Source organism: Malaclemys terrapin, chromosome 12, assembly GCF_027887155.1.
Source record: "Malaclemys terrapin pileata isolate rMalTer1 chromosome 12, rMalTer1.hap1, whole genome shotgun sequence".
Lineage (NCBI taxonomy): Eukaryota > Metazoa > Chordata > Testudines > Emydidae > Malaclemys > Malaclemys terrapin.
Window position 1 is genome coordinate 39,266,434 of NC_071516.1, and position 26,701 is coordinate 39,293,134.

The 26,701-nt window shown below is 42.4% G+C and overlaps 1 protein-coding gene across 1 annotated transcript in view; it reads right to left on the reverse strand.

Moving 5' to 3' along the window:
* Positions 1-15,914: 15,914 nt before the first annotated feature.
* Positions 15,915-26,701, reverse strand: part of LOC128846001 (vomeronasal type-2 receptor 26-like) — a 29,508-nt gene continuing 18,721 nt past the window's right edge. The window contains 5 exon segments of the mRNA XM_054045095.1: positions 15,915-16,243; positions 16,246-16,758; positions 16,899-16,925; positions 19,241-19,367; positions 23,730-24,098. Coding sequence (XP_053901070.1) covers positions 15,915-16,243; positions 16,246-16,758; positions 16,899-16,925; positions 19,241-19,367; positions 23,730-24,098 — 1,365 coding nt within the window.

Sequence of the window (26,701 nt, forward strand, 5' to 3'; positions counted from 1 at the left end):
GATTGATTTTAGGCATGTAGGTGATTTTGAAAAACCCATTAGGCACCTAAATACACCGGTACCCTGATATAATGTGACCCGATATAACACGAATTCGGATATAACGCAGTAAAGCAGTGCTCTGGGGGGGGGGCAGGGCTGCAGACTCCGGTGGATCAAAGCAAGTTTGATGTAATGCGGTTTCACCTATAACGCGGTAAGATTATTTGGATCCCAAGGACAGCGTTATATCGGGGTAGAGGTGTACTTTTAAAATTTTAAGTCACTTTTGAAAATAGGACTTATAATGTTAAGCTGCTTAGCTGATTTTGAAAATGTGACCCCTAATTCAGATTTAACTTCAGCAGTAGTTGAGTGTCTAAATCCTTTTATGCTCTTTAAGAATCACAGCCTTTGGCTACAATAAAAATTTCTCTGTGGCTGAATAATTATAAATGATTCTGTAACAAGTTATCAGTATTAAAATAAAAAAAGAAATAAACTGAACATTTACAATAAAAGAAAGAGATGAAACTAGTAGGTTTCTCTTAAAAAAAAAAAAAAAAGTTAAAAGCCCATAGAATTTAATTGAGAATGAAATCATTGCTTTACATTTTTTAAACCAACCTAAGAAATAAATCTCTGCTAGACTGGTTTAAAAATTACTCAGAGAAGTTAAAACAATGAGGAGTCCTAGTAGCACCTTAGAGACTAGCAAATTTATTTGGACATAAGCTTTTGTGGGCTAAACCCCACTTCATCAGATGCATGGAGTGAAAAATACAGTAAGCAGTATATATATATATATATATATATATATATATATCACATGAAAAGATGAATTGAATTCAATTGAATTGGCCTCCTTAGCACTCCCAACTCGGTAAGGCAACTCCCATCTTTTCATGTGCTGTGTGTGTGTGTGTGTGTGTGTGTGTGTGTGTGTGTGTGTATATATATATATATATATATATACTGCTTACTGTATTTTTCACTCCATGCATCTGATGAAGTGGGTTTTAGTCCACAGAAGCTTATGCCCAAATAAATTTGTTAGTCTCTGAGGTGCCACAAGGTCTCCTCGTTGTTTTTGCTGATACAGACTAACACGGCTACCACTCTGAAACCTGTCAGAGAAGTTATAATTTCTTCAGTGCCTTTAGCATTAGCCCATAAGGGAAAGAAAATAAGATAATTAGTGAAAAATATGTAGGTCCTGATTCAGAAAAAAAAAATCCAACAACCCATCATGATTGCATTCAGGACATCACTGACTATGTGCTTAAATTTAATCATGTGCTGAAATCCCATTGGAATTAATGGTTGAAACCTTGACAAAATGGCTATTGATTTAAATAGTGTCACTGAATTTACTTAAACAGGACTGACGCATATGTTTAGAGTTAAGCATATCCTTAAATTCTGTCCTGAATTGGAGCCAAATAACATTCAATGTTTTCAAAATGATTTATTAAAATCAATAATTCATTCATTTTCTCAGTAACCATGTGATAGATTTGTTATTGTAGCACAGAAAGAAAGAAAGAAGGAGGGGAAATACAAAACTGAAACATACCAAAAAAATTTTGGTAAGAAAAAATTGGAAACAATTTTATTAAAATTTTCATTTTTGGGGGAAAAAAGTAATTTTGATTGAAAAATGTTGACCAAATGTTGATTGTATTAAAAATTCCTATAAAAGCAGTGTAAATTGACAAATACACATTTTTTTAAAGATGTTTAATGTGCTTAGCAGGATATTCAGAAGCACCTAGGTACCTACAACTAGGCAAATAGATGTCACTGAAAATCCCAGTAGGTGCTCAAACATTTTTTAAAATCTGACCCAAAATGACCTAATGTGGTCATCCTTTTCCATCTCCAAATCTGATTAAAATACTTTAACTTTAAAAAGTGACAAAGATATATTTACCTCTAAGACAGGCCAGCTGCACTGTGGAAGCTTGAATATCAGATATCACCTTTCCATGCACCAGGATATGGTACTGCAGACTATTTTCTATCCTGATTCCTTCACACACCTCATATCTATATGGTAGGAGACCAGAATATTCCTGCCCTGTTTGTATAATTTTGTCTTGCATCCATTCCCACAATGTTTGCAACTCTTCTGATTTAATGTTTTCCCCCTATGTGAGAAGGTAACTTATCCCTTGACAATGCTTGAAATGGCTAAGGGAAAGAGACCAGTTCAATAATTTTCTAGATGGAATACACATCACTGTTCATGTGACGAAAATGCTACTCTCCAGGGTGATATTCTCAATGGAGAAGCAACTGAGAAAGCAAAACATCTAACCTCAGAGGAAAAGAAGTGGGGAGAGACACATTTTGAATTTCAAAGGAAAAGAAATGAAGAGAAGGAAAGTTCTGGCCTCAAAACAAATGTTTTCTGGTGTTAGACATAATGTTATTTTCACATTATCTATTTCCCATAAGCCCATGTTGAGTGGCATTCATTATATTATACACATTTCATACTATTTTTAATCAAGTCCCTTGTCAGTCTCTCCATCAACTTGCCCAGAATCTATATCAAACTGGTAGGCTTATAATTACTTTGGTTATACCATTTACACTTTTTAAATATTGGCAAACATTAGCTTTCTGTCTGTCTTCTGGAACTTCCCCAGACTTATTGAAAATCAACACAAATGGTCTAGCAAACTTCTCAGCCAGCTCTTTTTAAACTCTTGGATGCAAGTTATCCAGACCTGCTAATTTTAAAATGTCTAACTTTAGTAGCTGCTGTTTATCCTCCTCCTGAGAACATTTCAATGCAAAGATTGTTATCATGTGTCATGACTTCATCATCTGTTTTCCCCCAATATTGAACAGAAATACTTGTTGAACATTTCTTCAGTTTCTGCATTATTTTGATAATTCTACCATTTCCATCCTAGTAATGTACCAATACCATCCTCAGGATTTGTTTTGTTCCTAATATACTTTAAAAGCTCCTTCTTATCATTCCTAACTCTGCTGGCCATATTGTCTGCTTGCTTTATTTCTCCTTTTCCCTAGTAGAGATTGTTGGGTTTTGTTCCATAAAAATTTCATTGAATGACATTTTGTTATCCTGCTCTAGACTTTGCTTTGAAATGAAAAGTCATTTCAAAACAATCAAAATGTTCTGTTCTGGAGAGATTGGTGAGCCACTTATTTATTTATTTATTTTGAATTAATTGACCTTGACACATTTCCACAAAATGTTTCACTATCAAATAATCAGCATTTTCTGATGGAGAAACATTCCACTAGAAAAGTTCTGCTCAGCTCTGTTCACCATCTTCATCATAGAAATACAGGTTTGGAGGGGAACTTGAGAGGTTATCTAGTCCACACACGCCCTGTTGCCAAAATTCCGATTTCAAAATATATTGTGTGAATTCCTGGCCTCCACTGAACTCTTGCAAAACTCTCATTGAGGTCAAGATTTATCTATTTTGACCAAAACAGGAATGGATAGTTTCATTTCAGTGCTGAACAATACCTGGATTCTGAAGCTGAACTTCCTGCCTCCTATTGGGACACTTTCCTTTCTTTACCTTATTTCTCCTCTTTCCTGCTGCTGGTGGTTGGGTACTTTTTTTGTTTTTGTTTTGTTTTGCTTATCACTCCCTGGAATATTTCACCTTTTTCTTGCAAACCTGAAAACTCCAAAATATCCTAGCTGAAAATTGGTAAAAACTGAAAAAGAAAAAAAAATCAGCTGAAAACATTCACTGAAATCCATGGAGTTACACTGCCATAAATCTGGAGTAACTCAGTAGTTAATCAAGCACACATTTCCTTCATGTCTTGGGTATCTTCATGGCGTTGATCATATTGTTGTGATGGGCTGTGCAATAGAAATGCAGCCTGGATTCTATGAGCACTCTCATTGGTGAAGGAAGTAATTTATTGTCTTAACTGATGGGGCACAAAGAATTCTCAACTGCTATGGAGTTGATGTAAGGCCAAAGACTTTGGTGGAGTTATGCAGATTTACAACAACAGAGGAAATGGTCCTTTCTCTAAATACAAATACAACAGTTCCTTGCTGTTTTACTTTTGGGACAACTTCCTTTCTTTAATGTTGATTCATCCAATTCAGTGCTAAACTAGCCAATAGGAGATATTGATGACTGGGGTTAGACCTAAACACTGATCTTGATCCCATCAAGCTGCATGGGGGGGGGGGGGGTTAGGGAGAGACGGGGGGGGCAGGACTGGGAATGACTCCATATGCTGATGGTTCGGGCACCAACATGGAATCAGTCTTCTCTTCTCCAAACTAAACAAAACCCAATTCTCTCATAGGTCAAGTTTTCTAGACCTGTAATCATTTTGGTTGCTCTTCTCTGGACTTTCTGCAATTTGTCCACATTTTTCCTGAAATGTGGCACCCCAGACTAGACACAATATTCAAGTTGAGGCCCAAGCAGTGCAGAGTAGAGTGGAAGAGTTACTTCTGGTGTCTTTCTTACAACATCTCCTGGCTAATACATCCCAGAATGATGTTTGCTTTTTTTGCAACAGTGTTACACTGTTGACTCATATTTAGCTTGTCACTCACTATGATTTAAAAAAAACTGGTTAATCAAAAAGTCAAAAATATTTTTGTGTTTTGATGAGTATCATTTCATTTCAACATGGTTTTGACCATTTCTAAAAGTTTTTGAAAATCTTCGAAAGAAAACTAATGGACATTTTTTAAACAAAATTCCCTTTAAAAAATATTTTCTTTCAGAAAATGCTGAAATATTTTTTTATATATATTCCAGATTCCTTTGTCCAAAATGGGCAATTTGATGAAATAGACATGAATCTGTAAAATATTTGGCGTTTCTCAATCTGATTTTTTTACAAAATTTTGGCCAAGAAATTTCACCAAGCTCTAAACATAATGTTTCTTTTTTCTTTTTGCTCTACAACAATTATCATTACAAGATTTGAAAATTTCTGTTTTAAAAATATTTACATATATATTTTAAAAGTCAAAAACAGAATGAATCGTGATTTTATTCAAATAAATTTGCAATGATCCATTTTTTTTTTCAAAAAATATGTTTAACAGGAAATTTTGAAATATTTTGTTTTCACCCTTGTTCAGAACAAAAATTATGCAATTGCAGAATTCCCATGAAGTGAACATTCTAGATCCCACTCAGCTCTACTATAAAGTTCTTTGTGCACCCTCAGCTGGCAAGCGCTCTTTGAGCCAGTACCAATGAGTACATTTAATATCATAAACCAAAGTGGAACCAGACTGCTGGCACTAAACATTAAAAAGGTTGTAGAGCAGTTTTTAAACTAGGAGATGGGGGAAAGCCGACTGCTGCAGAGGAGCATGTGGCTCGGACAGAGACTTCTCTTAGGGGAGAGTCTAATGATAGAGAATCTCCAGGTTATAGTCAGGAGCAGAGGATGGAAAAGGATAAAGTAGGGGCCAGATCAGATGATAAACATTCACATAAAAAAGAATCTGACACATCAGAAAAGAGCAGACAAATAAATAGTGACAAGTTTTTAAAGTGCTTGTACACAAATGCTAGAAGTCTAAATAATAAGATGGGTGAACTAGAGTGCCTTGTGATAAAGGAGGATATTGATATAATAGGCATCACAGAAACCTGGTGGACTGAGAGCAATCAATGGGACACAATCATTCCGGGGTACAAAATATATTGGAAGGACAGAACAGGTCGTGCAGGGGGGGGGGAGTGGCACTATATGTGAAAGAAAATGTACAATCAAATGAAGTAAAAATCTTAAGCAAATCCGCATGTTCCATAGAATCTCTATGGATAGAAATTTCATGCTCTAATAAGAATATAACATTAGGGATCTATTATTGTCCACCTGACCAGGACGGTGATAGTGATGATGAAATGCTAAGGGAAATTAGAGAGGCTATCAAAATTAAGAACCCAATAATAGTGGGGGATTTCAATTATCCCCATATTGACTGGGAACATTTCACTTCAGGACGAAATGAAGAGATAAAATTTCTCGATTCTTTAAATGTCTGCTTCATGGAGCAGCTGGTACGGGAACCCACGAGGGGAGAGGCAACTCTAGATTTAGTCCTGAGTGGAGCGCAGGAGCTGGTCCAAGAGGTAACTATAGCAGGACTGCTTGGAAACAGTGACCATAATACAATAGCATTCAACATCCCTGTGGTGGGAAGACCATCTCAACAGCCCAACACTGTGGCATTTAATTTCAAAAGGGGGAACTATGCAAAAATGAGGGGGTTAGTTAAACAGAAGTTAAAAGGTACAGTGACTAAAGTGAAATCCCTGCAAGCTGCATGGGCGCTTTTTAAAGACACCATAATAGAGGCCCAACTTCAATGTATACCCCAAATTAAGAAACACAGTAAAAGAACTAAAAGAGAGCCACCGTGGCTTAACAACCATGTAAAAGAAGCAGTGAGAGATAAAAAGACTTCCTTTAAAAAGTGGAAGTCAAATCCTAGTGAGACAAATAGAAAGGAGCATAAACGCTGCCAAATTAAGTGCAAGAATGTAATAAGAAAAGCCAAAGAGGAGTTTGAAGAATGGCTAGCCAAAAACTCCAAAGGTAATAACAAAATGTTTTTTAAGTACATCAGAAGCAGGAAGCCTGCTAAACAACCAGTGGGGCCCCTTGATGATCAAGATACAAAAGGAGCGCTTAAAGACGATAAAGTCATTGCGGAGAAACTAAATGGATTCTTTGCTTCAGTCTTCACGGCTGAGGATGTTAGGGAGATTCCCAAACCTGAGCCGGCTTTTGTAGGTGACAAATCTGAGGAACTGTCACGGATTGAAGTGTCACGAGAGGAGGTTTTGGAATTAATTGATAAACTTAACATTAACAAGTCACCGGGACCAGATGGCATTCACCCAAGAGTTCTGAAAGAACTCAAATGTGAAGTTGCGGAACTATTAACTAAGGTTTGTAACCTGTCCTTTAAATCGGCTTCTGTACCCAATGACTGGAAGTTAGCTAATGTAACGCCAATATTTAAAAAGGGCTCTAGAGGGGATCCCGGCAATTACAGACCGGTAAGTCTAACGTCTGTACCAGGCAAATTAGTCGAAACAATAGTTAAGAATAAAATTGTCCGACACAAAAAAAAAACATAAATAGTTGAGCAATAGTCAACATGGTTTCTGTAAAGGGAAATCATGTCTCACTAATCTATTAGAATTCTTTGAAGGGGTCAACAAACATGTGGACAAGGGGGATCCAGTGGACATAGTGTACTTAGATTTCCAGAAAGCCTTTGACAATGTCCCTCATCAAAGGCTCTTATGTAAATTAAGCTGCCATGGGATAAAAGGGAAGGTCCTTTCATGGATTGAGAACTGGTTAAAAGAGAGGGAACAAAGGGTAGGAATAAATGGTAAATTCTCAGAATGGAGAGGGGTAACTAGTGGTGTTCCCCAAGGGTCAGTCCTCGGACCGATCCTATTCAACTTGTTCATAAATGATATGGAGAAAGGGGTAAAAAGTGAGGTGGCAAAGTTTGCAGATGATACTAAACTGCTAAAGATAGTTAAGTCCAAAGCAGACTGTGAAGAACTTCAAAAAGATCTCACAAAACTAAGTGATTGGGCAACAAAATGGCAAATGAAATTTAATGTGGATAAATGTAAAGTAATGCACATTGGAAAAAATAACCCCAACTATACATACAATATGATGGGGCCTAATTCAGCTACAACAAGTCAGGAAAAAGATCTTGGAGTCATCGTGGATAGTTCTCTGAAAATGTCCACGCAGTGTGCAGAGGCGGTCAAAAAAGCAAACAGGATGTTAGGAATCATTAAAAAGGGGATAGAGAATAAGAGTGAGAATATATTATTGCCCTTATATAAATCAATGGTACGCCCTCATCTCGAATACTGCGTACAGATGTGGTCTCCTCATCTCAAAAAAGATATACTGGCACTAGAAAAGGTTCAGAGAAGGGCAACTAAAATGATTAAGGGTTTGGAACGGGTCCCATTTGAGGAGAGATCATAGAGGCTAGGACTCTTCAGCTTGGAAAAGAGGAGACTTAGGGGGGATATGATAGAGGTATATAAAATCATGAGTGATGTGGAGAAAGTGGATAAGGAAAAGTTATTTACTTATTCCCATAATACAAGAACTAGGGTCACCAAATGAAATTAATAGGCAGCAGGTTTAAAACAAATAAAGAAGTTCTTCTTCACGCAGCGCACAGTCAACGTGTGGAACTCCTTACCTGAGAAGGTTGTGAAGGCTAGGACTATAACAGAGTTTAAAAGAGAACTGGATAAATTCATGGTGGTTAAGTCCATTAATGGCTATTAGCCAGGACGGGTAAGGAATGGTGTCCCTAGCCTCTGTCTGTCAGAGGATGGAGATGGATGGCCGGAGAGAGATCACTTGATCATTGCCTGTTAGGTTCACTCCCTCTGGGGCACCTGGCATTGGCCATTGTCGATAGATAGATGGACCTTTGGTCTGACTCGGTACAGCCTTTCTTATGTTCTTATGTTCTTATAAACTCTGCCAACACCCTCGGCAATGGTTTGAAGCCATGAGAAGCCAAAGCTGAAAAATCTGCATCTGATTTCAGAACACCAGTTGTAGAGAAGAGGAAGTTCTGATTTAAGCTTTCAATTCAGTACTTTCCAAGTCAGCCAGATGGTGTCAGTTTTGAGGACAGTGTGGAGCTGCTTCACCGAGTTTAGTTTGGGCCATCCTTTATCTCTTGAGAGCAAGGAAGACTACAAAAGCATGGAGTAGTTCTTCTCCTCTCCGCTTGGGGTAGCCCTCAAGGACCACTGTATATGACATTCAAGTCCCTTGCTCTCACTCCAGTGGGTGACCATGACTTTTTATCTCTTTCTTCTTATTATTTTTTAATCAGAGATGGGCTCAGTGACTTTCTCTAATCATATACTTTCAGTCTGCATGAAGTGCCCTTTATATTAAAGGAAATCTAATCTATCTATCTATAATTGATTAATAGATTTCAAGACATGAAGGGACCATTGTGCTCATCGAGTTTGACTTCCTGTACAACACAAGCCATAGAACTTCCTGAAAATAATTCCTAGACCAGATCTTTTAGAAAAACATCCAATCTTGATGTAAATTTTGTCAGTGATGGAGAATCCACCACCACCCGTGCAAAGACCATGATAAAACAGACTTAAAGAGCTCTTCTGGGAAAGATATGATGAAGTTGGCACCTGGCAATGGCCACTGTCAGAAGACAGGATACTAGGCTAGATTGATCATTGTTCTTACCGTGTATGGCTGTTCTTATGTAAATTTAATGTAAACAATGCTGACCAATGGAGTTTCTCCTTTGAAAAGAAAGAAAGAAAGAAAGAATTCATCATAAAACAGTTATTAATATTACTGGTACTTGGCAGAATTCAATTTTCATTATTTTATTATTTCAATGGAAAATATGTATATTAAAGGGAATTTTTATTTTTATCAATTTAAATTTTCACAGTTGCAGGAAATTATGGGAGCTCAGATAAATGGGGCACTAGAAAATAATTATTTAATGACAACTGATGCTGAGATTCAAAAAGTTAAATCTTTATAACCATTAAAACACAAATTGTCAATATTATATGTTAAAATATAGAAAATTAATAACATTCAATCAAACTAATTATTTTTCAAGCAGCATTTTTCTTACTGTTCCTATCTGTAAATGTTTATAATTATCAATGGAAATATTTTTTTCATTGGTTTCTTTGTGTATGGTGAAAACAAATTTGTTGACATTTACCAATAAAAATTCTTATTTTTCCAGGCCTTCTCATATTGCAGTTGCACATAACTAGGTGCAGGACCTAACCAACATCAGAGCCCCATTGCCTTAGCTGCTGGAGATAGACATAAGTGTGAGAAATGGGGAAGAGCTCTGTGTAAGCTTGAAAGCTTCTCTCTTTCACCAACAGAAGTTGATCCAATAAAATATATTCCCTCACCCATCTTGTTTCTATAGCCGCGCAAGAGCGAGACCATCTTCCAAAAAGCTTATGGTCTAAATAAAGAAGAGAGTCCTATTATGGGAGAAAGCATGCTTTTGTCCCCATTTTAAAGATGAGGAACTGAACCACTGAGGGCAGATTTATGGCAGTTAGGTACTTAACCTGCTTAAGTGCTTTTTCTCTACTGGGCACCTATTTGCATCTTTAGGCATCTAAATACCTTTGAAATGCTGGCCCAAAGTTACTTGACAGACACATATGGCAATCTTCAGCAGAGCTAGGAAATGAACCCACGTGTGTTGACCACAAAACCAAGTTGATTTTGAGACTAGCATGTTGAGACTATAACTACGCACATGCCTAACCATGGTGACTGGTGCAGAAGAATTCTAGTGTTTTTCTTACAAAAATACTTCCCATTTATGCACTGTTTACTGATTGATATCATCACACTTTACAGAGGAGAGGAAACACTATTATTCCCATGTTACAGATGAGAAAACTGGGGCAATTTGTGCTGATTTTAATCTCATACAAAGTAAGTGTAGAAAGCTACCTGGCTCTATCCTTCCACTCATTTACACCAGGGCCCTTTGCAGTCAATTTCCACAGTTGCAAATGGCTCCACAAGACAAAAAGCAGGGGAGAATGTGGCCTGTAGTGCCTAGTTAAATCAATTCATTCCCAAAAATGACTCAAATAGAGTTTCTCCACTGAATAGGGCAGTGTGCTGCAAGTAGAAGTAGTTAAAAAGTGAAAGTCTAGTCTTGTGAAAAATCTCAATGTTTAGAAGTGTCTTTTGTTCTGAAGGGCTTGAAACGGACCAAATATTCTGAAATTTTCACTGAAAATGTGGTCGTAAACAAAAGGCACAAATTGCAAGGCAGCAGTGCCAAATTACACATAAAGGACTAGGTCCTCAGGAGGACTTAACCTTGAATCTCTCCATGTAAAAGCACACAGCTTGACTTCAATGACTACATCTGTCTGTTGGAAGCAGCAGCAGATTCATAAAAGCCACTAGAACAGACATAGACCAGCAGTATGTTAATGTGGGCTGAAGAAAGAAAGTGACATCCAATCATGGAATTCATAGAGTGAAATGGCTCTGAGGGCTGTGTCAGTTAGGTTGGGATGTATAGTGGGGCTGAGTACAAGCCATGGCTGGATAACCTGCTCTCCTGGATGTGAGCTGGGCCCTTCCTGAGGATGGCCTAAACTGCCGTGGGCATTGTTCACCTCAGGTCCTCTGTGGCGCTGGAAGGGAAGCCGGGGGTGACTTCTGTCCTGGCTGGCACCTAGCCACTGATTTAGAAATGGTGGAAACAGGGAACATGGAAATCCAACAATATAATTAACATAAAGGGCTGTGTTTGGTGTTGGTGCAATGTGATTTCTCCCTTGGAGGCCCGAGGAGTTAGACCGGGAGGGCAATCACCCAATTGCAGGGGCCCGAGCAAGGTGAATGGGGCCTCTAATCCAACCCCATGCATCTCCTCTACCCCCCACATGGGGCCTCCATTACAAACCCAGATGTATCCTCTACCCCCCACCCATACCAGGGATGTCCATTCCAACCCCATGTGTCTCCTCTAGTCCCCCCCACACACCACCAGTAGGCACCTCCATTCTAACCCAACCCCATGTGTCTCCTTTACCTCCCCCCCCACAATACCAGGGGCCTCCATTCCAACCCCATGTACCTCCTCTACCCTCCCCCCGAACCAGCAGCCTCCATTCTAACCCCATGTGTCTCTTCTATACCCCTCCACCCTGAGGGGCTTTTTCTGTAAAAAGAATCCAGGGATCACGTCTAACTTTTGAGGTCAAGCAATATAAATATGGCACAGTAGGCAATGTACTGTATTAAGGGCTTGTTGTGTTGAATAAAAAATAATTTTACATGCTCTTTTGTGTGTTTAATTAAATTCCAGTTACCATCCTCTAGCGGGGTGGGCACCTCCTCCTGCCCTGAAGGGCTTAAAACAGCCCTTGGAGAGGGTTGTGGCAGGGGAAAAGCTGGGCTGATTGGGGAAGCGGCCACAGCTGGGCCACACCCCAATCAGGCCACAGCTGGCCTATATAAGACTGGGAGCCAGGAGCTCAGCAGTCTCTCTCTGCGTTCAGAGAGAGAAGGGCCTGGCTGCAGGGAGGTTAACCAGGTATCTGGAATGGAGCAGGGCTGGGGAAAGGCCATGGGAACTGGGGAGCTCTGGCCTAGGAAAGCCCCAGGCTGCAGGCCTGGTAAGGCCTATTAGGTACTGGGTTGCAGGGGCAGCCCACAGGTAACCAGAGGCAGCAGGTCCAAATCCCTTTGCCGGTGATGAGTGGCTTATACTACAGTCTGCCCTAGTGAACGGGGTCTAGATGGAGACTGGGCAGTAGCCAAGACTGTGGTGAAGTGCGGATAATGGGTGGGGGTTCCCCTGGGAGGGGGAGACCCAGAACTGTGGAGGTACTGCCAGGGGCCAGCACCCAGTTAAAGGGGCACCAGGGTCCTGGGAGGGACATGGCGTCCCAGTGGTAGTGGATCACCGGCTGGCAGAGGGTGCTCCAGAGGGCTGGTGAGCTAATTCCTGAGGACAACCAACAGGAGGCGTCGCATGGGGAGTCCACTCGCTTACTCATCCTAATGAAAATTATGAGAAAAAGTTAAGTAGCTAGTAAATAAGCAATATATCATTCACCATTTTCTAACATACTAAAAAAGGACAATTAATTAATAAGAATCTGAAAATATTAAGCTATATAATCGCTTAAATAAATGTATGTGGTCAGGGCCGGCTCTGGCTTTTTTGCCGCCCCAAGCCAAAAACGCCGGGCCGGCTGGAGCAGCAAAGTGGGGGGGAGAGGGGAGGAGGAAAACAAACCTGCCCCTGGCCGGAACAGCGAAGGGGGGGGCGGGAAATAAACCTGCCCCCGGCCGGAGTGGCAGGGGGGGAGACCAAACCAGCTGGCCGGAGCGGCGGGGGGAGGGGGAGAACAAACTGGCCAGCAGAAGCGGCGGGGTGGGGGGAGAACAAAGCAGCCGTCCGGAGCAGCAAAGGGAGGGGGAGGAGCGGGAAACAAACCTGCCCCCGGCCGGAGCGGTGAGGGGGAGGAACAAACTGGCCGGCTGGAGCGGTGAAGGAAAGAAAAAAACAAAACAAAATACCTGTGGGGTGGTGGGAGCATGGGTGCAGGGGGACTCCCGGCCCTGCAGACCCCGGGCAGCGGAGTGCACACCCCGGCTAGCGGGGCGGAGAGAGAGAATGGGCGTGGCCATGGCTTCCTTAAGCGGGGTGCTTGCCACGCGGTCCCTCCCGCCCTGCCTCCTGCTGGGAGGGCTCCGCGCCACTCCGGTCGGCAGGCAGGGAAGGACGCGGGCTGCCCTACCGGGCTTGCTGCAGGGTGCTCCCCTCCTCCGCGCCGCCGCCCTGTAGCAGCAAACCAAATGGAAAAAACCTGCAGGGGCGGCCAAAGCGGTGAAGCGCAAAAAAAAAAAAAAAAAGAAAACGATTAGATGGAATGCCGCCCCTTGGAATCTGCCGCCCCAAGCACGAGCTTGCTCCGCTGGTGCCTGGAGCCGGCCCTGTATGTGGTCATAGCATACTCTCGTAAGTAGCAAAAAAAAAATCTAGTGTTAAGGCTCTGTTTAGCTGTAAATCAAGTGTGTTGGATCTGAAAGCAGAGGACTACAACTCCCATAAGCCCCCTGTCCACGGCATATCCCCTTCCTCCTGGCTAAGCAGGGGCTATGATTCCCATCAGCCCCCTGCACATTTCCTGTCCCTGGCCAGATAAGAGGAAAGGTTCTGAAGCAAGAAGTGTCTGGGCTGTGTTTGGCAGTAAGAGCTGCATGGCACCAGGGGTCTGGAGAGAAGCCCCAGGAACTGTGGATAGAGCTGTGAGTGGAACAGGCTGTGACTGCTGCACATCACAGTTGAGTGAAGATCTGTGTGGGACTTACGGGACAGCAGTAATGGCTGGGCAGGGATCCAATGCAGAAGGGTTCCAGTGAGAGAAAAACTGAGCCTGGCTTGGAAACCTGAAAACATTTATTTGCTTGAACAGAGACTGGACTGGAGAAGACACCCGCGGGATTCACCCTGAAGAGCCTTTTCTCTCGATTGGCCTGCCAGGGACCCAAACAAGAACGGCTATGCCTCCCTTTGAAAAGTAACTGTCTGAGCCTCTGTGCTTAGGGGATCTGCAACCTTCCCCTCTCCTGCCAACCCTGGTAAAAAAACCATTTCCCTTAGCCCAGTATCTGAGGGGTTATTGGGACCCACCAGGGCTAGCACATACAAGGCCTAGCTGCTGAAGCACTTACAGTGCTTTTATCCTAGACACAGTACGCCGTGCATGCTACTGGCACTGTAAGGGTTTGCAGAACAGAGTCACCCCAGTAATTACACAAGATTGGAATTCTTTTTGAAGTTCTGCTCTACTTCAAGTTATTTTGGTGGAAATTCTATAGTCTGTGTTCTGCAGGAGGTCAGACTAGATGATCACAATGGTCATAGAATCATAGAATATCAGGGTTGGAAGGGACCTCAGGAGGTCATCTAGTCCAACCCCTTGCTCAGAGCAGGACCAATTCCCAACTAAATCATCCCAGCCAGGGCTTTCTCAAGCCTGACCTTAAAAACTTCTAAGGATGGAGATTCCACCACCTCCCTAGGTAACCCATTCCAGTGCTTCACCACCCTCCTAGTGAAAAAGTTTTTCCAAATATCCAACCTAAACCTCCCCAACTGCAACTTGAGACCATTACTCCGTGTTCTGTCATCAGGTACCACTGAGAACAGTCTAGATCCATCCTCTTTGGAACCCCCTTTCAGGTAGTTGAAAGCAGCTATCAAATCCCCCCTCATTCTTCTCTTCTGCAGACTAAACAATCCCAGTTCCCTCAGCCTCTCCTCATAACTCATGTGTTCCAGCCCCCTAATCACTTTTGTTGCCCTTCGCTGGACTCTTTCCAATTTTTCCACATCCTTCTTGTAGTGTGGGGCCCAAAACTGGACACAGTACTCCAGATATGGCCTCACCAATGTCGAATAGAAGGGAATGATCATGTCCCTCGATCTGCTGGCAATGCCACTACTTATACAGCCCAAAATGCCGTTAGCCTTCTTGGCAACAAGAGCACACTGTTGACTCATATCCAGCTTCTCATCCACTGTAACCCATAAGTCCTTTTCTGCAGAACTGCTGCCTAGCCATTCAGTCCCTAGTCTTTAACAGTGCATGGGATTCTTCCGTCCTAAGTGCAGGAATCTGCACTTGTCCTTGTTGAACCTCGTCAGGTTTCTTTTGGCCCAATCCTCTAATTTGTCTAGGTCCATCTGCAAACTTGCTGAAAGTGCAATCCACACCATCCTCCAGATCATTAATGAAGATATTGAACAAAACTGGCCCCAGGGGCACTCCACTTGAAACCAGCTGCCAACTAGACATGGAGCTGTTGATCACTACCCATTGAGCCCGACGATCTAGCCAGCTTTCTATCCACACTATAGTCCATTCATCCAGCCCATACTTCTTTAACTTGCTGGCAATGTCCCCTTTGACCTAGGATATCTCCATTTAAAAAAAAAAGAAACATAGATTCCAATCTCCTAGAACTGGAAGGGATGTTGAAAGGTCATCAAGTCCAGCCCCCTTCCTTCACTAGCAGGACCAAGTACCAATTTTGCCCTAGATGGCCCCCTCAAGGATTGAACTCACAACCCTGGGTTTAGCAGGCCAATGCTCAAACCACTGAGCTATACCTCCCCCTATGAGCTGTGTCACTGAAAACCCAGAGCAGAACATGTCACTAAGAAACACCCACAAAATAAGGATTAATTTTTTACATTCCAATTTATTTTAGCATTTGGGAGCTGGCTGGGAATCTGTAATAGACAGGGCCAAATTCACCCCCAGACAAAATTAGTGAGTTAAATGGAGAACTTTCATCAAACAGGAAAAAGTTCATAATTCCTGTGTCCCAGATTTGGATTTCATAACTAGCTGCTCCCTAGTGTTCAGGTCAGGCCTCAGCACAATGATGTAGCATTTGGGGATGAAGATGCAGCCCAGTAGTCCAGTGCTGGAGGCCAAGATAGAGAAGATCTCCACAGCCATCATGTATTTCCCCTTGGTGCTCAGGTAAGTGGGGATGAAGGAGACCCACATGCTGCAAAACACCAACATGCTGAAGGTGATGAACTTGGCGTCATTGAAAGTATCAGGCAGTTTCATGGCTAGGAAAGCAACCAGCCTGTAGAAGGCAGTGTTTGACCCCTCATTACATTGCATTAAATGTGTCCAACCTCTGATTTCATGTCAAGATCTGGGAACGGGAGAGCAATTCCCAGCCAGACAGCACAAATCCCAAGTTGGATAAGGGAACAGGAAACGATGATGGAGCCAGCCAGTCTTCTCCCCAGCCATTTCCTCATGCTGGCTCCTGGCTTTGTGGCCTTGAAGGCCAGAACCACAGTGACGGTTTTTGCCAACACAGAAGAAACAGAGACAGAGAATATGACACCAAAAGCTGTTTGTCGGAGAAGGCAGGTCACCTGGCCAGGCTGGCCAATGAATACCAAGCTGCAAAGGAAGCAGAGCAGGAGGGAGAGGAGAAGAACGTAGCTGAGCTCCCGGTTGTTGGCCCTCACTATGGGAGTTTCCTGATGCTTAATAAACATTCCTAGCACCAGCACTGTGAGAAGAGAAAATAAAAGAGCAAAAGAAGCCAAAATAAATCCCAAAGGTTCTTTATAGGAAAGGAAATTAATAAACTTGGGTATGCATTTATCTTGGTCCCTGTTGGATACTGATCTTCAGGGCACCTATCACAATGATCGCATCTGAAAGAAACAAAATTAAACAAAACAAAATGTAACTCCACTTAAACCAATGAAATTACACTAGGGATACATTTCACCCAGTCAGCTCTTACAGCAAAGATGAAACACAGGCACTGAAGGAAATTATGTACGTCTGATATTACATACATACATTCAAACTGCAACATGTATACATTTTCTTCTGCTGAAAAGGACCTAGGGGTCACAGTGGACGAGAAGCTGGATATGAGTCAACAGTGTGCTCTTGTTGCCAAGAAGGCTAACGGCATTTTGGGCTGTATAAGTAGGGGCATTGCCAGCAGATCGAGGAACGTGATCGTTCCCCTTTATTCGACATTGGTGAGGCCTCATCTGGAATACTGTGTCCAGTTTTGGTCCCCACACTACAAGAAGGATGTGGAAAAATTGGAAAGAGTCCAGCGGAGGGCAACAAAAATGATTAGGGGTCTGGAGCACATGACTTATGAGGAGAGGCTGAGAGAACTGGGATTGTTTAGTCTCCAGAAGAGAAGAATGAGGGGGGATTTGATAGCAGCCTTCAACTACCTGAAGGGGGGTTCCAAAGAGGATGGAGCTCGGCTGTTCTCAGTGGTGGCAGATGACAGAACAAGGAGCAATGGTCTCAAGCTGCAGTGGGGGAGGTCCAGGTTGGATATCAGGAAAAACTATTTCACTAGGAGGGTGGTGAAACACTGGAATGCGTTACCTAGGGAGGTGGTGGAGTCTCCTTCCTTGGAGGTTTTTAAGGCCCGGCTTGACAAAGCCCTGGCTGGGATGATTTAGCTGGGAATTGGTCCTGCTTTGAGCAGGGGGTTGGACTAGATGACCTCATGAGGTCCCTTCCAACCCTGATATTCTATGATTCTATGATTCTATGATTGGGTTGCAATTATCTAATATCAGAAATCCAGTCTGTTTAACTGCAAGATACCACAGTGTAGGGATGCATAGCTCCCGAATCGCCAGCCCACGGGCGCGGCAAACTGTTCCCATGGCTACGAGGCAGGAGTGACCTTCAATCCAGCGTTTGTGTTTGGGAAACTTATTTGGCTGATTTGATTGTTTCCTCGCAGCTGGTGTTCACGCGCTCAAGAGATGGGTTTGTTATCTTATGTGCATGTATACTGGCTGGCTTTTCTATGCGCAGGAATGTAACCACTAAGAAGTGTTGTAAACAAAGCAAGGAGAGAAATAAAAACCCCAGGAAAAGTTTTCCTGGGAGGCTTTTTGCAGGAGGCTTTTGAAGCTCTCTGGCTACCAACAAACCTGGCGTTCTGTTTCCTGCGTCGTCACCACACCACAGGTTGCACCATGTTGTTTCTGTCTGTTGAGGGGATGAGCAGAACTCCTAGAATCAGGTTTATGTTTTAAATATTCAGGATTATCTATTTGAAATTCCCTTTCAGCAGAGATTGTAAAATATTTGCTTAACATTTGTTGTTTCTATGAACACACCTGCCAGTAAATTCATATTTGGGGAAACAAATACTGAAGTGGGCTGAACAGAGTCATAGCAAAATTTATTCACAGGTAGAGCTAGTCAGACATTTTCAATCAAAACCATTTTTTCAGTGGAAAACCTGATTTCTGAAAAATTTAAATATCCCACAGGAAAATGGTAATTTTGACTAAATTTTCAATTTAACATCAATTTACTCATTCCAGACTTCATCTCCCATGATGCACCATGGCCATGTGATCCTATGGTAACTGAGTCAGAGGGAACGACTATAGTGCATCATGGGAAATATAGTCCAGCCAGGGTTTCTGGCCCCTGGGATAGAATGGGGATATAAATCATCTAAACTACAGCTCCTATGAGGCACCAGGAGGATGGAGAGTAATATAGATTCAAAGCAAAATGAAACATTTCATTTCACGTCACTTTGACTTTTTTTTTAATTGATATTTTCATTCTGTTTTGATATTTCAAATTTGTTGTCCAAATTTTGGATGAAAACAAATGTCACAATACTGGAATTTTCCACAGGAGAGAAATTCAAATGTTTCAATCAGATCTGATCACAGCTAATTCTGTGCACAATTCCCCCAGCTGTGCCCTTTTATTAGGGGGTGATAATTCTGTTATGTTCACATCATACACACAGAGAAGTTAGATACCAAGCTAAAATACTTTTTCAGGAAGGTTGCAATGTCACACAACCTTATTTCTTACATTCTGGAACTTTAACAACACAAGAACCAAAAACAGGGAGAGACAGAGCAGGCTGCTCCTTAAAGCAGAGAGAAACAACCTACCACCCTTGCTGCAGACCAGCTCCTAGAAGACTGACTCAAATCACACACTTTCTTACCATGCCCAGAGCCCCATAGCCTGCAAGAGCAGGATGAGGACTGACTCTCCCATAACACACACAAACTTAAAGCGATAGCTTGAAATTCCAACACAGTCCTCAATACTCTGCAAATTCCTCTGGAGACACCTACCTGTCTGATTGGAAATGGTCCCTTCTGGGCATGGAGCACAGTTATAGCAACAAAGTGGCTTCCCCTCCCAAACTGTCCTAACATATCCAGGATGGCAGCTGTCAGTGCACATGGACCGTGGCACTGTCTGAACAAAAATAATAGGAGTGGGTTAACAACAGTAGGCCATTATTGTGGCTTCTTTTGTCCCTTCTCTGGAAGGAAGTGTGAAAACCAGGAAAAAATGTGTTTTATTAAAAACCCAATTTCTCATAAAAAAAGGAAAATGTTTTGCCAGAATTTTGTTTTAACCAGCTCTAATTCTCAATATACTTCTGTCAGGGCTGGATCCCCACTTTGAACTTTAGGGTACAAATGTAGGGGCCTGCATGAAAACTTCTAAGCTTAACTACCAGCTTAGCTCTGGTTCGGCTGCCACCATTTCAATGGATTCCCTTCCTAGGAAACCTTGAAAAACCTTCACCAAATCCCTGGTGAAAACAGATCCAAACCCCTTGGATCTTAAAACAAGGAGAAATTAACCATTCCCCTCCTTCCTCTCACCAACTCCTGGTGAATCAAGATCCAAACCCCTTGGATCTTAAGACAAGGAGAAATTAACCATTCCCCTCCTTCCTCTCACCAACTCCTGGTGAATCAAGATCCAAACCCCTTGGATCTTAAAACAAGGAAAAATCAATCAGGTTCTTAAAAAGAAGACTTTTAATTAAAGAAAAAGGTAAAAATCATCTCTGTAAAATCAGTATGGAAATTAACCTTACAGGGCAATCAAACTTAAAGAGCTCAGAGGACTCCCCTCTAGTCTCAGGTTCAAAGTACAGCAAACAAAGATAAACACTCTAGTAAAAGGTACATTTACAAGTTGAGAAAACAAAGGAAAACTAACACGCCTTGCCTGGCTATTTACTTACAAGTTTGAAATAGGAGAGACTTGTTTAGAAAGATGTGGAGAACCTGGATTGATGTCTGGTCCCTCTCCGTCCCGAGAACGAACACACTCCCAAACAAAGAACACAAACAGCAGCCTTCCCCCCCAAAGATTTGAAAGTATCTTGTCCCCTTATTGGTCCTTTAGGTCAGATGCCAGCCAGGTTACCTGAGCTTCTTAACCCTTTACAGGGAAAAGGATTTTGGAGTCTCTGGCCAGGAGGGGTTTTATAGTACTGTACACAGGACAGCTATTACCCTTCCCTTTATAGTTATGACACGCCCCCCAAATCACAGATAGTGTTGGATGTTCAGTTCCACACTGGCTGTGATTTCTTCCTGGAGTTCTAGGAGAAAACAGAGTTAATAAGACACATGTACCTTTAGACATACTACTGATTATATAAAAACTAACAATATGTTTCATTCCAAGAACAATTGTTAACCAGTTAACTCTGGGAAACTTTCCCGGGAGAGTGCATCAGCCACTTTGTTAGAAGCTCCCGAAATGTGTTGTATTTCAAAATCAAAATCTTGGAGAGCTAAACTCCACCGAAGAAGTTTTTTGTTATTTCCCTTGGCGGTATGAAGGCACTGTAGCGCAGCATGGTCTGTTTGTAGTTGGAAACGCCGTCCCCAAACATATGGGCGTAGCTTTTCCAGCGCGTACACAATGGCATAGCATTCCTTTTCGCTGATTGACCAATGGCTTTCCCTCTCAGACAGTTTCTTACTGAGAAACACGACAGGATGGAATTCTTGATCCGGTCCTTCCTGCATTAAAACTGCTCCCACGCCTCGCTCGGATGCATCTGTGGTTACTAGGAACGGTTTGTCAAAGTCTGGAGCCCTTAGCACAGGGTCAGACATGAGTGTTGCCTTAAGCTGGTTAAAGGCCTTTTGACACTCATCAGTCCACTGAACTGTATTTGGCTGTTTCTTTCTGGTTAGGTCTGTCAGCGGGGCGGCGATTTGGCTGTAGTGGGGTACAAATCGCCTATAATATTCAGCCAAGCCTAAGAAGGATTGGACCTGTTTCTTAGACTTTGGAACCGGCCACTTTTGGATAGCATCCACTTTGGCCTGTAGGGGATTTATAGTCCCTTGACCCATTCCCTCCCAGTGGAAGGACTTCCCCAACCGGTCTTTGGTTCTGTTCACCCCAGAATGGCCACTGGGATGATCATGGGCTAAGCTCAAGAGCTTTACACGATACTTAGTGGGAACTACCAACTGTCTTTGAGGATGCCAGTCTTCCTGGTGCCCACCAGAAAGAGTCTCCTTGTATAAAAGTCCTTGTTCTACCACAAACCGGGATCGGTTAGAAGAGCTGAGAGGCAGTGGGGTGCTCCGCGCCGCCGCCCAACCTTTCTGAAGGCTGTCATCTGCTTCCTGCTCGGCCTGGAACTGTTCCCTTGATGCTGGAGACATCAGTTCCTCCTTGGACTGTGGACTGGGGCTTGGTCCCTCTGAAAGCGATGCAGGTGCTGGGGCTGTTTCCATTGACTGTGAACCGCTGTCCGCTGGTGCACTATGTGGTATTTCAGGCTCTGGCTGAGCCTCTTGGGTAGGGTTATCTGCTGCTTCCGCCAGGTCAGGCTCGCTGGTGCCCTCTGGCATTGGAGTTGTAGACGGGTTTGCAAGCACTGGACTCCGTGCTGGCAATGGTTCTGGTGCTGGTTGCGTTGCCAGTTCTGGTTCTGGGACTGGCTTTGGCTGAGTCTCTGGGATTGGATCCACTATGGCTGTTGCAGTTGTTGGCAGGGGATCCAGTTCCACCACCTTTGTCTGGGTCTCCGGTAACACAGACGGGGCCCTGGTGGACGGCTCAGGAACAGAGATGGGGGTCAAAGCTTGCTTAGCCTTTGCTAGTTCCAGTTTATGTTTTCTTTCTTTTTCTCTCTCCTCCATCTCTTTTTCTTTAAGCTCCATCTCTCTCTTGTGAGCCTCCTCTTTGGCTTTTTTCAGCTCCATCTCTCTTTTATGGGCCTCCTTTTTGGCTTTTTCCAGCTCCATCTCTCTTTCATGGGCCTCCTTTTTGGCTTTTTCTTCTCTTGCTCTCTGGTCTGTCTTGAGTTTCGTTAATTGAAGCAGTCTTTGATGTTTTCTTTTATTTTCTTCTGCTTCTAGTTTGGCCAGTTCTATTTTTTTAGCTACTTCTTTGGTAGTCATTTTCCTGTTTTCTTGTGCTGGGTCACCCCCTCTGCAGTTGACTGAAACTGGGAAGCTCTCAGCTCTGGCTGCTGCTGAGTTAACAGAGACTTTCTAACTAGCTACTCCCGAGGATGTAAAAAGAAAAAAAAACAATTCAGCTTGTAAATTCCCTTTAGCTTTGTTTGCCCATTTGAACACTTCTCTTAACAAAGGACCTGTTAAAAAAACTTAACACCTCTGCCTTCAGGCAAGGAGAGATAAGATATGCATCTATCTACTTCCAGCTCGGCTTTCCAAGCAGCTAGAAGGAAAAAAAAATCTCACTGGCTTTTGGGTTTAAAATGATCCCACCGCTCTGCCACCATGTCAAGGCTGGATCCCCACTTTGAACTTTAGGGAACAAATGTAGGGGCCTGCATGAAAACTTCTAAGCTTAACTACCAGCTTAGCTCTGGTTCGGCTGCCACCATTTCAATTGATTCCTTTCCTAGGAAACCTTGAAAAACCTTCACCAAATCCCTGGTGAAAACAGATCCAAACCCCTTGGATCTTAAAACAAGGAGAAATTAACCATTCCCCTCCTTCCTCTCACCAACTCCTGGTGAATCAAGATCCAAACCCCTTGGATCTTAAAACAAGGAAAAATCAATCAGGTTCTTAAAAAGAAGACTTTTAATTAAAGAAAAAGGTAAAAATCATCTCTGTAAAATCAGTATGGAAATTAACCTTACAGGGCAATCAAACTTAAAGAGCTCAGAGGACTCCCCTCTAGTCTCAGGTTCAAAGTACAGCAAACAAAGATAAACACTCTAGTAAAAGGTACATTTACAAGTTGAGAAAAACAAAGGAAAACTAACACGCCTTGCCTGGCTATTTACTTACAAGTTTGAAATAGGAGAGACTTGTTTAGAAAGATGTGGAGAACCTGGATTGATGTCTGGTCCCTCTCCGTCCCGAGAACGAACACACTCCCAAACAAAGAACACAAACAACAGTCTTCCCCCCCCAAGATTTGAAAGTATCTTGTCCCCTTATTGGTCCTTTAGGTCAGATGCCAGCCAGGTTACCTGAGCTTCTTAACCCTTTACAGGGAAAAGGATTTTGGAGTCTCTGGCCAGGAGGGGTTTTATAGTACTGTACACAGGACAGCTGTTACCCTTCCCTTTATAGTTATGACAACTTCCAACCAATTTGAGTGTCATCAGGGAACTCTTACCCTATATTGAAGATGGAGGCAAGGGTCGCCTTATATTCTTGGTGCTTTAAATTCCTCCTGCACGGCTGGGGGTGTCTCTGTTACAGGCACTCAGTGTTACGCAATGGGACTCACCCTGCCTGGCAGGAGAGATCTCCAAGGGCCAGGACTGTAACACTCCCCATCACTCTGGAAGCTGCAGTGTTTCCCCACCTGATTGAACCTGCTGTTCCAAACAATGGCTGCTTCATTAATGGTGAACTCTTGGCCAACAGGAGCCCGTGGGTCCACGTGACCCACTTTGACTGTGATGAAGGAATCGTTGGGGAAAGCGATCCAGTTTAAAATGTCGTATCCAGCTGATGATTCACCGTTCTCATCGAAATAAACTTTGTCCCCGGTACTGGGGTTTGGACAGTACTTGCTTTTTAGGCAGTTGTTAAAAATGCAATAAATGGCTGCTAATGTCCTGAATCCATCAAAATGCAACTTACAAACTCCTGCCTTTGGAAGATTATGTTTTCTGTTTTCCCTGGGAGAGGGTGACTTTGTAAATGAAGCGATTTCTGGAGCTAACACATTCTGAAAATTGATAGATTCCACATTTTTTAAAAGGAATCTGTCAGGGTTACATCCTTTATAATAGAACTTTATTATAAAGAAAAAAGTAAAAGAAGCACCTCTGTAAATATCCGGATGGAAGGTAATTTTACAGGGTAATAAGATTTAAAACACAGAGGATTCCCCTATAGGCAAAACTTTAAAGTTACAAAAAACCAGAATAAACCTCCCTCTTAGCATAGGGAAAATACACAAGCTAAAACAAGAGATAATCTAATGCATTTCCTTGCTTACTTACAATTTTTGTAATCTTAGATGCTCATTTCAGGTAGGGGTTTAGGAGATTTTTTTTCCTGCCCTGGTCCCTCTCTCGCCAGGAGAGAACAACAAAGAGAGCACAAACAACCCCCTGCAGATTTGAAAGGATCTTCTTCACTTATTAGTCCTTTTGTTCAGGTGCCAACCAGGTTATTTGAGCTTCTTAACCCCTTACCGGTAAAGGAGAGATTTTATGCTACCCTTAGCTGTATGTTTATGACAGGATCACTGTGCCTTTTGAGTTCTCCAGTGAACTAAAAATCTCCTTGCTTTTAAGAGTCCAAGTACATTATGGCACCTTAGAGACTAACAAATGTATTTGGGCATAAGCTTTCATGGACCAGAACCCACTTAATCAGATGCATAAACTCGATGCATCAGATGAAGTGGATTCTAGCATATGAAAGCTTGTGCCCAAATAAATTTGTTAGTTTCTAAGGTGCCACAAGGACTTCTCATTGTCTTTGCTGATACAGACTAACACAGCTACCACTCTGAAACCAAGTATATTATGTGGATCTGGTCAGCAAATTCAATTTTTTTCTCCATGGACAATTTAGATTTTTTATTAAAAATCTCCAAGTTGTAATTTTTTTGGCTGACAACACTGCTTTACAGCCAAAATGCTTCTGAAATAAATGTAGTCAAACTTTACTAATTCTGGGTCACTGAGAACGAAAATGATGCTTAAAATTGTTGATTGGCTCTAGTTTTCAAGATATGCTATTGGGAATGGTGGAGGATAAGTGAGTTATAAAGGGAAGGGATCTCAATTTAAACCAGAAATGACTAAAATACATCTTCGACTGGATCTATGAATAAATCTATGACTGGGTTTGGACAGTACTTGCTTTTTAGGCAAAAAAATGAATGCAATGATGCAATCTGAAGCTGGTATTGCGTCATACATGATATGAATTGCATCATGTTATTGCTAGAAGTCATGGATGATGCAATCATAACGAAGCTTACATCACTCTGCTGAACAAATTGCCCTATATCAGCTCTAGAAATCATACAGTGTCGTACTCTCTTATTTGTCAGTGTTTGATTTTGCAAAGGGACACATTTCTGTTTAGCCAAAGTGAGCAGAGATGCCTCGTACTTGTGTGAACAGTGCAGATAACTTCTGCTATGTTTGTGGTGAAGTGACTTTTGCATCACAAAAGCGCAGTATAACCACTATGGTTAAGAAAGCCTATCACCTTTATTTTGGCTGCAAAATTGGAGATCAGAACAAGAGGTGGGCCCCACACATATGCTGCAACACTTGTGTAACAAATCTTCGCCAGGGGTTGAACAGGAAAAGGAAATCTATGCCTTTTGTAGTGCCAATGATTTGGAGAGAGCCAACAGATCATACCAGCAATTGTTACTTCTGCATAGTGCCTCCAGTTGGGAAAGGTGTGTCAAAGAAGAAAAAGTGGACTGCATTATCCAAACATTCCATCAGCTATACGCCCAGTACCCCGTGGAGAAGGGCTGCCGGTTCCTGATGCACCCGAATCATTCTCACTTGAGTCAGACGAGGAAGAGGAAGAGGATGAAACTTCTGGTCCTGAACCATCAATGTCACAGGACCCACATTTTCTCCCATCCTACTCCTCTGAACAACACCTCATAACACAAGGTGAATTGAATGACCTTGTCAGGGATTCTGAAAAACCCAGAGCTGTTGGGCTCCAGACTATTTGCCATCAATTCCAGTTGATCATGCAGTTCATATGAAGGAAACCTATTCATAGATTCATAGATTCTAGGACTGGAAGGGACCTCAAGAGGTCATCGAGTCCAGTCCCCTGGCCGCATGGCAGGACCAAATACTGTCTAGACTATCCCTGATAGACATTTATCTAACCTACTCTTAAATATCTCCAGAGATGGAGATTCCACAACCTCCCTAGGCAATTTATTGCAGTGTTTACCCACCCTGACAGTTAGGAACTTTTTCCTAATGTCCAACCTAGACCTCCCTTGCTGCAGTTTAAGCCCATTGCTTCTTTTCTATCCTTATAGGCTAAGGTGAACAAGTTTTCTCCCTCCTCCTTATGACACCCTTTTAGATACCTGAAAACTGCTATCATGTCCCCTCTCAGTCTTCTCTTTTCCAAACTAAACAAACCCAACTCCTTCAGCCTTCCTTCATAGGTCATATTCTCAAGACCTTTAATCATTCTTGTTGCTCTTCTCTGGACCCTTTCCAATTTCTCCACATCTTTCTTGAAATACGGTGCCCAGAACTGGACACAATATTCCAGCTGAGGCCTAACCAGAGCAGAGTAGAGCGGAAGAATGACTTCTCGTGT